General features: G+C 44.8%; 1 protein-coding gene across 2 annotated transcripts in view; it reads left to right on the top strand.

Annotated features, from left to right (window-relative positions):
- The window catches only part of MAML3 (mastermind like transcriptional coactivator 3), a 246,672-nt gene that overhangs the window by 139,930 nt on the left and 88,664 nt on the right, over window positions 1-18,078 (top strand). For both annotated transcript variants that reach the window (XM_086612204.1, XM_086612203.1), the window contains exon 2: window positions 15,522-17,003. In XM_086612204.1, coding sequence (XP_086468330.1) covers window positions 15,522-17,003 — 1,482 coding nt within the window. The remainder of the gene's footprint in view (window positions 1-15,521; window positions 17,004-18,078) is intronic.

Below are 18,078 nucleotides of genomic sequence, written 5' to 3'. Positions count from 1 at the left end.
TTTATATTGCACACTCTGGATATTAGTAAGAAGAGTCCTACTGACAAAGAATGTTGAGTTCCTCTAGAAATTGCTCGTTTATGCCTCCTTATATTTGGTATGATGGTTATCACATATCCTTTTAGATACTGAACTGCAATAAATTAGTCTTTAGGAACCCAAAATCAGATACGTAAGTCACAGTTTTGTTGGAACTTGGAGTTTTGGGAGGAGGTGGAAGATAACCAGGGGAAAAAGAGAAAGTGTGGTCATTTGTTTCTCTTTAAATAGTAAGTCGACCACAGTCTGGCATTCAGTCCATGTTCAAAAAGCAGTTAAACAAGTGCTTAAGGTTGTTATTCCTGCACCGACTCGACTCCTTTTTATTTAGGGGTCACTGGAGATGAGTTTGTATCGCTTTGCATTGAACAGCTGCAGCTTTATAAAATCATGTATTATCATCAAAGTGCTTCAGAACTAGAACATTCAAAAACTGGTAGAGAGAGGGTTCTGTTTGTTTTATTTTAGTAAAAAGCTTCTAAGTAGCTTTTCTTCTTCAGGCACTGTGGGTATAAGAACAATGGCACTGGGTCATCTCAAAGGTGCTTTTAGCTCAAGTGTCCTCGCTGCAACAGAAATCAGTAAAGGACAGTGTAAGAAAGAGCAAGCATGGAGTCAGCCTTCCCTGGCATATCTTCCCATCTTCCAGCCATTGCCGGTGTAAGAACCACTTGCCGAGCCCATCTGTAAGCAGTTTGCTTTTGCAGCCCCCTGCGTATGTGAAGAAGGTTTCTTCTTGTTCTTGCAGGGTGGGGTGAAAATGAGGAAAGCCAAGAAACAGTTTCAGCAGAAACTCGTTGCTTACACTGCAGATGGGGGCAAGTTATGCAAATTCCTCTCAGCATCCTGGAGCAACTCTCGGCATCATTTCCATTTGTTTTGTATGCGAGTTTTGAGAAGAGCTGGAGGAGATGGATGCCCAGCTCCAACTGACTTTTGAGAAAACTGCTAAAGAGGTCAGTTTTTCTTGTGGCTTTTCCCAAGACCTGTAAGCACCAGCAGAGCTGGGAAGAAAGCAGTCAGATGGGGAGAGGCTGATCGCAGAATATGAACATACACTGAGGCTGGGAGCAAGAAGAGGCCTTGTAACTGTCAGAAGGAGGACTAATGCTCTAGAGCCACTTCGCCTTCTGCAACCACGTAACTTATGTGTGAGGCTGAGATCTGAACTGTGAAAACATGGGAAACAGTGATAGGAGAGGGAAAAAAGATGGGACTATGTAAGGAGGGGAGCAAATGTTCCCCACCTGCCTGATGCATGTTTCATACCCAGCTCCCTGAAGCCTCCCATCACTGTGTAGAGATGCTGACACCATTGCTGGCTTGCCACTTGTTTGTCATAGCTTTCTCTGATGGCTACTTCCACCCACATGAGAGCTTCAGGGGTCCAGCAGAGCTATGGGAAGGCAGAGGAAGCACGGACCAGTTGTAGCTCTTAGCCCCTCATAGGGCAGCAGCACGAGAGCAGCTTTATCCCCAGGGTCTGGGGACCCCCCGAAGCCTGCATGCCTTTACTAGGAGATGTTGGAGCATGAGCCGGGAATGCCAGAGCACGCAGGCTGTCTGCAGCCCTGCTGCGCTGGGACCGAGAGGAGAATCTATATGGTTGTGTGGTTTAGTCTGAATCCTTGTGGTCTGAACCCCTGCTAGACAGTGGTTGCGTGGAGAGACGGCGTTCCCAAGAAGGGCGCTCTGCCCTTCGGTGTTCCCCCTGCAGCTCCTTAGGGAGCCTTTCACCCAGTAGCCATTTAGTAGCTCGCTGTCTGCTAACATTTCCAGGCCCTGTACAGAGAGAACATCCTTGGGTAGTTCATGCTGCTGTACAGAGGCAGGGGAACACTTGAGGGGAAAAACAACTGCTCTACCTTCAGGCATTGCAGTCCTTTCTCATCAGCACGGAGAGGAGAAGGCTGGCACTACTTTACTGATGAGTCAGGAAAATCCTCTGTGTTTGCAGTGTCAAATGCTTCTAATACGATTATTGCAGGTCTGAATTTGGAGTTTGGCAATACCAGACAGCTTTGGTTTTGGCAAATACAAAAAAAAAAAAAAAAAAATAATAGTAATGACTTATGTCTCCAGACATACTGAGACCGTGGTCTTCTGCAGATCCTACAGCCACCAGCACCCACCATGTTCAAGGTTGGTTCTTGGCCTCGTGTCTTCCACCTGGCATTGAAAAAAAAGTCAGTCTCGGGCAGCTGTGCATTTTAAAGCTGGGCCCTTAATGTAATGCTGAAATATGCTAATTGCCAGTCTTTTGTTTTCATTTGACAGTTTTGAAAAGCTTAGAAGAAAGGAGAAAAAATAAGAGAGTATTGTAAACAGCCCTAGGAAAAACCTCAACCTGCTGCCCATGTAATTTCCTCTAAAAACAAGCTTCCTTACTGTGGGAAGCTTTATCACACAGCAGATTTGCACACAATCCTATATGCCTGATATCTACATGATTTTCCATCATTGCTTAAGCATGCTTGCTCATAGTTAAAGTTGTTGCTAAGGTTACTACAACAGTTATTTAAGAAGGAAGAAGTGCTTGCTTATCCCAAAGCTTGTCTATATTTCCCTGCTATCTGTGCATCTAATTAAAAATACTTTTTTTTTTTTTGCCTCTCTACAGCCTTTGCTTACACTGTCGTGGTTATAGCACTACTTTTTATCTGGAACTTAAACTCACAGCCCCTTCTGCTACCTCTCCCCTTATCCTTGTCTCTTTAAAATAATGCAGAAGTGATTAAGCCTGTAAGTAACTGAGTAAGAACTTGGAACTGCACAACCTTCTTTACCTTGGCGCTACAAGAAAGTAAGACTCTTTCCAAGAGCAAATGTAGTATCATAATTATAGGCCAAACTATGAAGATTTCAAGCTTTTTTTCTTAGAGTTTAGTGGGACAATACTGAAGCCTCTGAAAATGAAAACTGGGGGAAGGACCTGATCCAGGCAAACAGAAATCTTTATTAAACACAGATGTCAATAGCAGTAGCATGTAATTAGTGCCCTAATTGAGACTGGCAAATAATGTTGGTGGCTTGGGGAGGGTCCAGATGCAGGCATCTGACTGTGGATGCCTCTCACTGAGCTAGTTACCAAGGCTCCTTTTAAGGTCAGTGAAAAGAAAAAGACGCTTCTAGAGCATGATTTATCTCATTCCTATCTCAGCCTGCCATAGGGGATATGAATCGCATCCTTAAGACTGGAATGAATCGACTTGTTTTTGCCTGCAACTTTCTTATGGTGCCTACAGGAGTTCTCAGGCTCTTTCTGTCCTGTTCATAACTTCCCACTACCTCCCCTTTCTTCTTCCTGAACAAGAAAAGAAAGAGAAGCAAAAGCACCTATTGATCTGAGAAGATACAAGGTATTTTATATTCCCATTGGTTGGGCACAGGATTTGGGAGATTTGAGTCCAATTCTAACCCTGCCACTGACTTCATATACAGCTTTAGGCAAGCTTCTTGCTCTGTTTTCTTAAGAGAAATGCAGAGGTTTAATATATTTTTGCATCTGAATGGCAGACACCATTTAAGTGCTAAGTGATGGCTTGTGGTGGGACTTTCTGACACACAAATTGGGTTTTTTTTCTTTTTAGGTTCAGCCCACCTCTGTTATTCTCTGAGACCCAAATCCACATAATTCTGGTAGTAGCCCAAAAGTACTTTATCTCCAGACTGACAAATTAAAAGTGCCTTAGTACTAGGTGGCTCATCACTCCTAGAACAGAAGAAAAAGGTGGGAATGAGATGTCTTTTAAGAAGGAAAATAAGATTAGTGGAAGCCCATTGTATGAATGCACAGCTGGCTTATGGTGCATTTCTGTGGCTTATCTAACAGCAAACTGTAGTGTCTTGTGCTTCATACCTTCAAGGGGTTTAGGAAAGAACTGTAGTGTTCTCAGGGACTTGGTCTTACCTACAGCATCTAACGATACCAAATGCTCTTTTATCTTCATGTGATTATTTGACACTGTTAAAGGCACAAACTCTCAGTGGTGAGTAGGACTTGCAGTCTAAATTTAATTAGGATTAGCTGCTAATATATGCTTAATATGTGTAGATAGCTGAGATGAAAATCTATGTAAGTATCATGGGCAGCGATGACATGTGCATGTGTGCACATGTGTGAAAAATGCAGGGAATTTTTTTTTCACCAGCAAAAGGAAAAAGTAAAAAAAAACCCCGTGTTGTGCACAATGGGCGTGCACAGGCACATGTAGCATTGTGAGTTGCAGTTCTTTCCTTTGGACGGCTGTCTTCAAAACACAAATAGATGAAAGTGCCTGATAGTATTTTGATGCATGGCTGCAGCTAACTGGGAATTTGACCTGTTTAGCAGAGCACTGACCACCTTCCTCCTGGTCATCTTTTCGGTTTGTATAGAGACATGTTGAAGCCTTACACGCTTATGGGATTTTTAGCAAACTTTTCCTGTCATTGCTACGATGAGTTCAACCCCTCAACAGCTTAGCAACTGGAGGAAAACCTCAATGGCAGGGGGGTTGGAACTAGATGATCTTCAAGGTCCCTTACAACCCAAACCATTCTATGATTGTATGATGATTCTGTGAATTTGCCTGCAGACAGGCTGCTGCTGCTGTACTCTGGGACACTATGTTTCTTTAGGCAAGCTCCAAGGAGAACTGAACACCTTTATAAATGGATGGCTTAGGAAGGTAGAGATGTGGTTTCCCCTTAACACCAGCTAACGCTTTTCCAAAAGCATTCAACGGTAAGATACTCTGGTGATAAGGTATCTGCAAATTTCATGTAACAGCTTTAGAAGAAGGGCAGAGCAGGCGAGTCTATTCCCAAGACTCTGGTTACTGCTGATGTGGGCCCTTCCCCACCTATGAGTGTAGTTTGTTCAGGCTGAGTACAGGCACCTTTTTTTCTCGATGTCACTCAGACATCAGCAGAAGAAAGGCTCTAGGCCAGATGATTTTACAGTTACTGCTGGTGTTTGCTCCTGGCAACTGTCTTTTCTAGGTGCCTCGCACCCCATTCCCCAACACTGGACGCATACTGCACCTATGCCCACGTTGGGCATCATTATCACACGACAAGCAAATGTGTGTTCACGCTGTTGAGGAAGGTACTGGGGACACTGGGAGAAACAGTCCACGCTGCTCACTGGAAGGGCATGTAAACCAGAAGCAAACAGTATGAATTGCTTGGGCAGGTTTCCCATGGCTGCTCTCTTCCCTGCGTGCTCCAGGTATCTGCAGGGAGTGAAGAGATTCACCAGATTGCAACAAAGCACATCCTTTTTAGGATCTGTCCTTTGGGGAAGCATGTACGTATATTCAGACTAGCGATGGGAGAGAGAAAGAGGTTTATCCCGGGTTGGAGGCAGCAGCTGTAGATGCAATAAGGAAGGTAAGACCCGAGCAAAGGACTCGGTCTGATGTTGTTCGTCTCATAAACCATTCCTTTGTATTTTAGGTTGCTCAGGGTACTTAAGGTGTGAAGCGTGTGCTTAAATATTGTGCTGAATCAGGACCTTGATTTTCTTAAAATCTCTTTTCTTCTTTATATTTCATCAGTAGACTTCAGAACATTTGCAGTTCACCCCACACAGCAGGTCCAGCCTTGGGACTCTGGCTGATAATTGCTGGGATCTGGAAGATCAGACACGTGCTTTTCCATTAGTTGTTGTTGCGTGCCTTTGTGGGACCCAAGGTCAGCTTGAGGTGAAGGTACTGAGGCAACAAAGAAGTAAAGTTTGTATGGTTTGCTTGGCCATATTTAAGGCAAAACTGCTATTCAGTGCTGTCTGGCCTTTAGCCTGTGGCAAATAACTCTCAAACTGTGCTCAGAATAATGCACAACATGTCTGGGGCATCCTGTACAGTCCTTTGACTCCTTGAGTCTTCTTAGACTTTCAACAATCCTGCATTGTTTTGTTTTTAACAGTGCTGGCTATAACTGGTATCAAAAGCAAAAAAGGGATGTAAAGAAGAGTTGTTCCATCAGACCTAGTGTCCATCTCTGAAGAGATTTTGGTGCAGTAGAAGTGATCGTATCAATGGACCTCTAACGCCTAGTGAACTTAACAGGAGCTGAGGGCTTCAGCACCTCCCACGACTGTGCTATGGTTTTGTACAGCAGTCTTGCAAAACTGCTGCTGCATGCATTCCTTCAAATAGATATGTGAAGGCAAGGCAAACGAGCAGTTCTAGCATTGCTGCTCTTTCCTAGATGTGGATCAAGCTGATTGTGCTGATCAGGCAACTGTTTGGATGAAGGAAAAAGCCAGATCCATTTTGGATGTTTCTGACATCTTTCCCCTTTCAGAATTTTTAGTTAGTTGTTTGGCTTTTTTTATGGCTTGTAGTCTAGCACAATACTACTTCCAAACTCATCTGGCCCGTGTTTATTTTTTTTTCTCCTTTCCTCAAAAGACATGGCTCAGGAGCATAGTGAGAATTAGGACTTTGGAAAAAATATGAATATTGCTTCATTAGCATGCGAAAGATTAATTTCCCTCCCCCTTTCCCCCATGCTTGGGTCTCCTTTGCAATGCCTACTGCACTCTGAATTGTTTAACCTGTATTTAGACTCCTTAACTACACTCCTTTAAAACTAGTTGTCCTTGCAAAGAAATCTTCAGGTTACCTACATCCTCTGATAAGCTGCACAGTCAGGCACAGGGGACAGCTGAGAAGAGGAGGCAGGCTGATGGAGACAAGCTCTGGGATAAATTCACTGTTTTGTTTGCAGTGCAGTATAACTTGTCCTGTAGTTGATTCACAAGATGTTTCTTCTTTTTTTGTGTTAGTTGTGGAAATGTGTTAATTCTGACCTGTAAATTATTTTCAAATGGAAACTTCATTTATTATGGTGTTACCCCAAGAGGATGACTAAAATGTGTGGGCTTGAACAGATACTGTGTGGCTCTGCTTTCCTTCCTTTTCTGATTTTATCAAACACTTTGCTTTGAAAAGCATGAACTTGGACTTATTTGTGTGGAAGAATCCCTGAAATTGCTTACCCCACATTGATTTCAGGAACTGGAAGGTGCTGCTTCGTGCAACTGTGGAATATGACATGAGGTTGTGTTTACTGGGAGTTAACACCAGTGGGATGAATGGGAGACAACCATACCGTTTCTGAGGTCAGCCTTCTGACAGCTTGCTATCGGTCTGTTAGAGATCATACACTAGACAGGCTTGGTAATAAAAGAGGTTGAAGAAATCTCATAGTCCATGGAAACCAACAGTGTCACTGAGGGAGCACCATCACGCCTCCGCCATCCCTTGTCTCTTCCAGTTTCTCCTTCGGATATTCTCCAAGAATATTCTGGAGTATTTTATTATGCATGTAGATAGCACTATGCCAGTACTTTGTGTGCAACTGGAAGGTATTTGCTTGCTCTAAGCATAGGAAGGGCTTTTCCCTTACAGCAATTAGGCAAGATTTTAGTCTGTTGGTTCTGAAGTAACGAACAGCTCATGTCCTACCAGTGCCTTCATGATGAAGGAAAGCAGAGGCTGTGTTGGAGAGCTGCTGCTCCTCTGCAGAGCAGGAGAACGCTTTCCTGTCCCAAATGCCCCTTCGCTCCGCAGGCAGGATGCCACCAGCGCACTTCACTAGCTTGCTACGACTTGTGCCCACCCAAGGATGAGTCGGGGCAAGGTTTTCCCCGGGAGACGGCTTCTAGTGTCGCATACGCGGTTTAAAGAGCTAGTGAGTAGTGAATGAGTAGCTATGGTGCATGTGCAACAACACTGGATATGTTGCTTTGCCGCTTCTTAGTTTAAAACACAAGAGGTTCCTGCGTTTCTTTTTTGCCCTGATTTGCAGGCGTTCTTCAGGAGGTACAGCTTTAATAATCCGCAGCGTCTGCTTTTTATCATGAGCCTTCTCTCCTGCCCAGATACAAAGCAGATTGGGAATGTTTTCAAAGGGTGAAGATTTATCAGCACAACTCCCAGACAAGTCAATTAGAGGCTGCCTGACTAAATCCTCATAACGCGCTTTGAAAATGTAGCTCCTGCTGTCTGCGAGGACAGTTGCAGGGAGAGCATAGCTCGGCTCTTGGGTGTGAGAGACAGGAGTAGGCACTGCCAGCTAAGTAGTTTTCACTCTCAGGCTCTTAGCACCTTCATTAAGACTTTTACACAAACAGAGGAATGCTGGCACTCCCTAAGTCATGAGGTTACTGCTTTGCCAGTGTTTACTCTATTGGGCTAAAACGGGATTAAATTGGATGGACCTGGAGAGGAGGAAGCCGTGTAGATGATACACTCGGGCAGGAAGGCTGTTTGACAATGATGACAGCGTTTCATCCATGAAATAATTTGTGCTCTAAAGTCCAGTTAAATTTGCCAGTAATTTTGTGTTGAGAAAATTAATTGCATCCATTGCCTGTGTTTTACTCAACAACTTCCCCAGGGACCCTGCGTGCCCAATCTGCTCAGAAGTGTGTCATTTAGTGTCTTTGTATTCAAATTTAAGTTGGAGTTGTGTAGAGGGAGAGACAGAAATTATTATGGAAGAAAAATATTTTAAAGGCAAGCTGGAACTGATATATGATACATATATATCATATATATGGTATTTCTACTTCAGAAGGATCACACTTTTTTTTTTCCCCAGGTTGTTCTAGAAACGTAAAATTTGAGCCGCGTAGGTGGCGTATTTCGTATTTATTTTTCCATTAATTTTTATACGGATTTTTTCACTCCTGCATCCCTCACTAGCTAGGCGTTCTCCACAGCGTTCATTCCTACAGCAGAGAATGTCTTTCTGGCAGCAATGCAATCGGGTGGTTTAAAAGACTGCAATAAACATCAGTAAAGATATACATGCCTATCTTTTTTATTTTGATGACATTAATACGCACAGAGCTGGAAGTCATCTTACCACACTAGCTGAGCAATGGAAGTAGAAAACTCCTTCAGTCTGCAGTGAAAATACATGTGATCAGGCAGAGTCAAGCCGTGGGAGAAGCTACCTCTCTCTCTATCTCTGCCCCCCGCCCCCGGCCTCTACAGAAACATGTCTCCTTCCTTTCTCTTGCTCATCCCTCTCAAAGCTCTGATGAATGCTCGCTGGTTCTTGCTTTCACTCGAGCTGTTTTATGCACACATCATCAGCATCCTTACCTGGCTGACTGAGGGCGAGCAGAGTCACGGCATTCACCCGGTTTGACTTCGCCAGTGCTGTCACTGACTCTCACCCAGTGCCTTTTTTGTTACCCTTCTTCCCTGTCCTCCACTTGACCTCCCAGTGTGATCCAGTTCCCACTGGTGGCTGGGATCCTGACAGCTGGCTGGGGCAGGTGGCTCTGGCGAGGACTCTGCTTTGCATCCAGACAGCCAGTACTCACCGTACTCTACTCTTGTTGCTTGAGAGAGCAACTCTTCCTGTCTGACCAGCCCGGTTGAAACACGAGGAGGAAGCGGATCGTTTTCTTCACCGTTAGCTCTTTCAGGTGTAACCAGTGCCCTGTGCGTCTTTTTCTTCTTATCGGTAACGGGAGTCGGTTTGTTCTGATGTTCTTCTGGTTATTTTTTAAGCAGTGGTATGTGACCCACCTCCGCTTTGCTTGGCCACTTGTCTCAATTTGACTCTGACTGGGCTTTTGAAAGGCTGTCCTGTGCTCCCCACCATCTCTGTGTGACACCTGCAGCAAGCGTCATTAAGAGGCCACTGTGGAGCTGATGGACTTCAGACACTGGTCACAAGATGTGGTTGTACCTCAGGCAGTGGTGCCTTTTGGCGCTGTTGACTTTTTAATGGCAGTCTCAGAGAGGCGGTATAGTGAGGAAGGATGTGCAAGAAATGAATCCTTTGAAATGTTGAAGCTGAATCGTGGTCACACAGACGGCAATACTGATTATTCCTTAATGATCTCTGATGAGGTGGTTATGGTCATTACATCTTTGCTTAGAAGAGCTGTCAAATCCAGTTCCTTAGTGTCATTTCACAACCACCTCTGGATCACTTGCTAAGTTGTTGATAGGAGTTGAGTGCAGCACAAGAAGTTAAGGAGCAAACTTGACTCAGCCTTCAGGATGCAGGCTGGAGATGGCTGAATTGGGGTGGTGTTTGGCAGAGCTCATGATGAACAATCCCTGTCAGAGGCAAAGGGGTCAAGGTCTGTCTGGAGAAGTTCTGGCAGAAGAAGGGAGAAGAAAGGTGAGGCAAGCTCAGGAACACCTGGAAGACGAGGTGCTAAGTCAGGCAGACGGATGGGAGGGAGAGTAGAAGTCCCGCAGGAAGGGCCAAGACTGAGTCATTGCTATGGAAGGGAACCGAAGCCCATTTGAGCATGGCTGGCTGGTGGGCCAGACCGTGATTCAACATGAGGAGTGGAAAAGATCAGTTGTTATTTTTAACAGAGGGAGTCACAGAAGAGCAGTGTGGAGAACGTGATAACTGTTATTTTTTATAAACATGTATTCTTTGAGGAAGATGGACTTTGGGCTTTGGCTGGTTTCTCTGCTTTCCCACAGGGAGCAAAGATAGCTGTGGAGCAAGGTGCTTCACAGCACAGCTGGGGAACGAGTGTGCCAGACCTCTTGCAGTTGTTGCCCTTGCCCCGTATCGAAGTGGCTGGAGATGCCTTAACAAGAGGAAAGTCAGCAGCAACGTGTCCCTATGTAGCTTGGAGCATGAAAGCGTCAAGTGACCCCAACCTCCTTGTCTGTGGGCTCACAGATCAGATTATCTGGCCACCGAGTGGAAGTGGACCTGCGTTAGACCCTGTGAATTGTGCTTAGCCTCTACAGGGAAAAAGATGATTTATCCTCTCAGCTTCAAACCACCCTCCCCATTTTTGTTTTGTTTTGGGTTATTTTAAAGAGCAAGGAAAGGACTCAGCCGTTGCCACAGCCCTGGTCACACTCCCCGTGGATGTCTGGAACAGCTGCCCAGTGAAGGCATGGTGATGGTGGAGGATGGGCCAGCGAGTGGCTCGGCTGTTGCTATAACAACAGCACCTCGGTCTCATTTCTTTTGAAAAATGAATTGCTGTTGGTGGGATGAAGCAGAGCAGCTTCTCCCCGTGGATGAAAGCCATGCTGACAGCCTCGACACTCTCTTGTTTATATGTTGGGTCTGTCACGGCATGTCCAAGCAGCTCTGCTGAAAATTTTGGGATGGTTTGGATTTAGACCATTTGGGTCCACATGTGTCTGTGTGTTTGCCTGCACAGCCTCTTTCCCCCTCGCCTCTCCCTCAATCAAGAGTCATTGAAAAAGTCAACCCGCCAAAGTTTGACCTTTTCTTGCTCTGCAACTGGAGTTTCTCCAAAGGCATAGAAAGTATAGCAAGTCCTGCTTCACTCTTCTTCGGGGTAGGAACTTGCTGTGAAATGCAGATCCAGCAGCCAAATATTTTGTGTAAATAAAGCAAAGGTCTATGAAGCTGGCAAGGTTTTTATTTTATTTCAATATTTTTGTTTTGATTTAATATTTTCCTTTTATTTTTATTTTCTGTACCAAGTCTTCTGCTTCTAGACATAAATCTCTAAGCTGCTGCTAATGCCTTCATGATGCATACTGTAAATCACATGCACACAAGCTGTATACTACTACTTAGAAGGAGAAGGAAGATACTTTACAGGAGAATATGTTACTTCAGGCATTGTTTTTACAGAGGGAAGGGGAAGTGCTGGGATTTTAGTCTAAGACACTGTGGTGTCCTGGTGGTGGTAAACTTTGCCAGTATGTGGTCAGTGTATGATATTCAAGCCATCCAATAGTTGACATGGTAATTGGGAATGAACTCAAGATATAAAAATGAACGTTTGCATTGAAATAGTTTGATAAGACTATTTCTGCATTGTACCCCAAAAAGAAGAGATGCAGCTATTGTTGTGGCTCCCAATCCCTCTAAAATGCTAGAGCCAAGGTACTTCCCCACCTGCAAAGGTTGTATCCAGCATGTTGCCTTCAAATAAACCTTTCATGTTATGTTTCTGTCTACCTATAGTTTTTCAATGAGCAAACAAAGAAAATAAAAAGATCAGGTTTTTTTCTCGTGCCTGGTAACCCCTCAAATCCTAAAACCTCAGAAGGAGAATAATTTGGAGCTACAAACTTCCAATAGGTTTCATTTTGGGTTTTTTTTTTGCAACAAGGCATAATTGCTGCACATTTGATATTTGATGGAAAATAGTTTCCATATTAAAACTGCTTTTTGTTGTAATGCATGATAAACAGGATTCTTAATATTTACATACTGGGCCTGCTTTTACTTTCACTAAAGCCACCGTGTATTTGTACAGGGGAACATCCAAGTTTCAGCACATAGTGAAATTTTAGGAGCTGATATTTTTAGGGCTGGTTATTTACCACTAGATAGTTTTGATTCTTTTGGTAAACATTCATGTACAAATAAGGTGATGGATTTAAAATAAATTAGTAAATTATGTGAAACCTGAAAGTGTGGAACAATGTGGAAGTGTATCCCTCTTACCAATACTCTGTAAGGGATACCTTCGAACTGTTGTGAAACGTATGGAGGCAGTTCCCTTGTATTTATCAGGAGATAATCACTCTCACTGATCTCTGACTTGTCATTAAGACAAATAATGAAGTTTTTTCCCATCTCTTCCTTATATGAACTTTTCTTCATGACTAGAAGTCTGTCACGAGGTCCTTTGGTATGACTGTTCTGACTTTAGCCCAGCATTTGGCCAACACCAACTCAGGGCAAAAAACCATTGCTAGTTTTGGACATATCTTTGAAGCCCGTTTTTGTGTGTGTGTGCCCATTGAACTCGGTCTTGAGTCATTTGCCATTAGGTGACTGGTTTTTTTTTTTTTGATGTGGAAGGCAAACAGGGATGGTGATTTTGTAGTGAGTGGGCTTAGGAGCTGAAACGGGTGATTTCAGCTGTAAATTGTGTGAGTGGCTCATTAGGGGCAACACTCAAACATGCTGGTTTAAGCCGTTATATCACCTGTGTGACTGACCACCCACACTTGAGGCTGGATTGTGCTCGTTCTTTCACTGCCTGCTCTGAAAAAGGCGCCTTGGAAGCGACTGCGCGGCCGTCCTTGTGAAGCAGTGCCACTGCCACATCTGTACCGTCCTTTCCTCGTCTCCAGGGTCTGAACCGGGGCTATACAAAGATCAGTGAAACAAGCTCAGTGGCTCAGCTGTAGTCTTCTGCCACTTGCCAGTTACACCGGTCAAAAAGCAGCAGGGAGCTGTAACGCCGTACGGTGGTGTTCAGCCTAACATAGGTTTTTAGGGGAGGGAAGCAGCAGAGGTGAGCGCCATATCGTAAGCCTCCTTGTGGGATCTCATTTTTCTCATTTGCACTGGTCCTGGGTGTTGACTTACCTTTCACTTCGCTGTTAACTGGCACAGATGAGGCAATTACCACCCCTGGGCAAGCACCTTTTGCTAGAGCTTGCTGCTGCTGTGACACGGAGCGATGGAAAGGTGATGCCTCTGCTGCAGACTGCAGCTGATGAACATGACTCTGCAGGGCTTTAATCCAAAGAGTGCCAGTGCAGCGTGCGCTCCCACCTGCATCCGCTGCCATGTGCGGGACCCCGTCCCCCGGGCACCTGCGGAGCTCATGGGGGCAAGAGCTGCTGCAGTCAGGTAAGGGCAGAGAAGCGGGAGCTCGGTGATGGGGACTCCACACACGCAGTCCTGCGGCACAAGGAGAGGAATTTCTCAGCGCAAACCACTGGCCTTGGTGTCCCCTGACCCCCAGAAACCAGGTGTGGGGAAAGACTCAGGGTATGGAGAGCTCCTGCGGAGCTGCACAGGCACCTTGCACTGGAGGAAGAACCTGGCTGATCAACAGTCTACATGGAGAACTTGGCTGATCAGCAGGCTGTGGTCGCAGAGCAGCTGGTCTCTGCGCAGCACCACAGAAGCCAAGAGGAGAAGGAATTTCAGCCTGTGGGAGGCTTGGCACACGCTGGCTTTGTGCAGGGGGAACAGGCAGCAAAGTCTTAGGCACACAGGCCAACAAGGACCTGCTGATGACTCTTAGCCATGTGTTACCCATTTCCCCCCATAAAAAAGTTGTTCTGTTCCAATAAAAATCAAGGAGTTGATGGTCTGCTTAAGGACTCATAGACTTGCTTTTCTGCTTTGTTATAAAGGTCACATGTCTCTGCACATAGCTTAGTGTCCCACGCGTGTTCAGCTGGGACTGCAGCAACGAGCGCGTTGGCCATGGCCTTCTGCCTCCCATGTTCAAGAGGCCATGCCGGCCTGAAGGGCACAGCCTTCTCGGAACCGCTACCTTGAAAACGGGAATAAGATATGGATTTGCTGGCCTGTCTTACACACAGGATGAAAGGGGAACCGGCCTTCTGAGATGGGAGAAATAAATGAGATCTGGGTTGTGGGAAGAAAAGAAGGTTGAGGACCTCTAGGTTAGGGAAGGGGTGGGAGCTGCACGTCTGGGTTTTTCATACCAGTAAAAATACTTTGAAAATTGATAAAATCTTTCAGTATTTTGTCTTCTATTGTTCTAGTATCAAGGATGCAAGTGTGTCCTGAAGGCGTTCGCTAGAGCTGTGACCTCTTTGCTTCCTCCCCTCCCCACTATTGTTTTTTTGCCTTAGCCGAAGAGGGATGCTTTTTTTAGCCTGGTACATAAGCAGAGGACTTAAGGTTTGGTGTGACAGGAGAGGACTGTAGGTTGTTCAAGTGCTTTGCTATGCTTCTTTTAACCTGAATTAAAGCTTATATTCATACACTATTTTTTTAATAACATTCTTATGTTCTAATTTAATTGCTTTCACAGAGACTCGTCTTGCTATTATTTCTGTTAGTTATTTATCTTTTACATTAGCTCCTAGCACACAGGTTATTTCTTTTTTTTTCATTACTTGATTGAGTTAACATCATGCAAAGTGCCTTCTATATTTTAGGGTGGATATATTTTTTTCCTCACTTAAAACTGATTCTCAATGTGTTTTGTAGCCAAGAACAGAAGGCTAATCAAATGAAACTATGTTAATGAATTTTCTCAAAAAATCTTAGTGTCAACAGCACGTTTCAATACAAGTAGTCAATCAATTGTATTGCAGGTATATTTCAAGAAGCTTCTAGAAACTTCCAACAAAAAGATTTTCAGAATAAATAGTAAATTTTAGTGATTCCATTTTTTTTGGTCCAATTTAAGTCTCCTCATTGTGTTAGGCACTATTTAAGTCTCATGACTGTGTTAGGCACCAAAAAGTTGAATTAGTCAACTTGCTTGATCATATTCTGGTAGTTTGGAGAGCACAGACATATTTTACAGTTCTGCTCTCCTATTCAGGGGCAGGTTTGGTTGTGGTTTTTTTGCTTTGAGTGTAGGGGGTTTTTTGTTTGTTTGTTTTTCTCAAATTGATCAAGGCATAAGAATGAAATCAAAGAAACTTCCTAATCAGAGCTTTTTAAACTTATTGTCACTAGTGGGCTTGATGAGAAGTATCTGTCACAAGGCTCATCAGTACTGTTTTTGTCTCTGCAATTGGCTAATGTGTTGTGGTTTTTTCTCTTGTTGTTTTTTTAAGCTTCAAGAGACAGTCAAAAGGAAGTTGGAAGGCGCACGTTCACCTCTCAATGGAGAACAGCAGAATGGAGTTTGTGACGGGAGCTTTTCTCCAACCAGCAAACGGATACGGAAGGACGTACCAGGCATTGAGGCAATCAACAGCTTGCCCAATAATTTGCCTTTGCCCGCTGTTTCTCCCCTTCACCAGCTTGACATGAAAGCTCCCCTGCCCCTGCAAAACAGTGGAACTCATGGTGGTGGTCTAGAAGACTTGGGTAAAAATGGTGGGCTTTCTGAGATAAAGCTCCCCATTAATGGTTGCAACGAGCTCGACGATAGTTTTAACATCCTGCAGAGCAAGGAGCTAAAGCAAGAGCCTTTGGACGACCCCAGCTGCATAGACACTTCTGAAACATCTCTTTCAAATCAAAACAAGCTTTTCTCAGACATTAACCTGAATGATCAAGAGTGGCAGGAACTAATAGATGAACTAGCAAACACCGTTCCAGAAGATGATATACAAGACTTGTTCAACGAAGACTTTGAAGAGAAGAAGGAGCCGGAATTCCCCAGGCCTGCCACAGAGACGCAGGAGAGTGCAAGCGTGAAAAGCGATCCATCTCATTCTCCATTTGCTCATGTCCCATTAGGATCTCCTCAGGTGAGACCTTCTTCTTCTGGTCCTCCGTTTTCAAATGTCTCTACAGCCTCTAGCATAGCTTCCGTGTCCAGCGCCCCGCCAGCCCCAGTCGGCTCACCAGCAAACTGTGCTGTTCAGTCACCTCCAACTCCCAGCCAGGTCCACGCTCCAGGCCAGGCGCAGACGCGGTCTGGAAATGGCTATCTTATGAATCCAGCAGCAGTGGCAACTGTGGCGGGATCAGGGCCAGGGCCAGTGAACATGCCAAGCGCCGACTTGTCTCCAGCTGAGCAGCTCAAGCAAATGGCAGCCCAGCAGCAGCAAAGAGCTAAGCTCATGCAGCAGAAGCAGCAGCATCCAAATCAAGCCTCAAGCTGGTCACCTGTGGGCCCTCCATCTAGTCCATATGGAGGACCCTTCAGTGCAGACAAACCAAATAGTCCAATGATGTATCCCCAAGCCTTTAACAACCAAAACCCAATAGTGCCTCCTATGGCAAGCAATCCGCAGAAGACCACGATTAATAACTACCTCCCTCAAAATCACATGAATATGATCAGTCAGCAGCCAAATAACCTGGGCACAAACTCTTTAACCAAACAGCCCAATATGCTTTCTTACGGCAACACCAAACCTCTGACCCACTTCAACGCTGAGCTGAGTCAGAGGCTGACCCCACCGATGGCAAATTCTAGCAAGAACCCCATGATGCCGTACATCCAGCAGCAGCAGTCCCAGCAGCCGCAGATGCAAGCTCAGATGACGCACCTGAGCGAGGAACAGAAACGCATGCTCATCATGAAGCAGAAAGGAATGATGAACCAGCCCATGGCATATGCAACACTTCCTTCCCTTGGTCAGGTAAGCGCGAGCGCACGATATGCGGGCAACCAAAAGGAGGCTGTTGCAAAGGCTTAGTAACTCTTTGTAAGGTCTTCTCCTCCCTCTTCCTCTTTGTCTTGGAAACTATGGAATGTCATTGCTGACTCTTCTTGGACTTTTCAAGTGGTATTGGAGCTTGATTATTCTAAGAAAGGACTGAAATGATGTTGTGTTGTACTTTAGAAATGTTGTTAAATGGCTGCTTTTCTGGACTAGTGCTCTTTACCTGTGGTTCTGCTGATGAGTGCTTGGGGCCGCTCTGGGAAGTTTTGGGGCAGAAGTCACTCCTCCTTGAAGGATTCGTTTCTTTTTTTCATAATGTAAGACTCGATGCTTTTGGATCCCAAACCACTGCATGGCTTAGTTTTCACAGTGTAGTTTTAGCATTGTAACAAAAGACAGAGTGGTCGACCCCTTCTTCTTGGGGCAGGGATCCAAATGGCTCGAAGCACCATATTTGGCATTTTGGCGCAGGGAACAAAAGAAGGATGTTTTGGGTGCTGAGTGCCTTTGGTTTCCACTGGAGCAAGTAAGCATAACTGAATGCTTTTAGTGGTGCTTGAACCATGCCTGAAATGAGATGGTTTATTCCAGGACTTTCAGCAATCTTTAGCAACCTCAAGTATTTTATTGTTACAAATCTGCAGAGACTTTTGGCAAGATGCTAAAGCCATGTTGGCTTGAGTGACCTGGCATCGCTGTCTCACAGGTATTCCATGCTGGCCTCTGGAGCGGCAGCTGCCAGGCTTGGGGAATGTTTTGGAATGAATTCATGACTGATTTGAATAGTGGCTATAGTAATGCCCTATGGCCTCCTAGGTCAGCTGGGTATTCTTGGTTGCGCAGCCCCTGTAAAGATCTGCACACTGGTGTATGGAAAGACTTGAAAGTAAGTTTTCTGAATGTTGTTTTAAGGGTTTTGAAAAGAGTTAATACTCAGTTCACAAAGTAGGTGATGCCTTCACAGAAGTTATGTGCCACCAAAACATGTCAGAATTCTGATACAATAGTACACTAATAGAATTGTTGGTCGATAGATTTAGCGTAATAGCTT

Source organism: Tauraco erythrolophus, chromosome 5 (genome assembly GCF_009769465.1).
Source record: "Tauraco erythrolophus isolate bTauEry1 chromosome 5, bTauEry1.pri, whole genome shotgun sequence".
Classification (NCBI taxonomy): Eukaryota; Metazoa; Chordata; class Aves; order Musophagiformes; family Musophagidae; genus Tauraco; species Tauraco erythrolophus.
The sequence above is the reverse complement of the archived record's forward strand: the minus strand, read 5'-3'. Positions and strand labels throughout refer to the sequence as shown.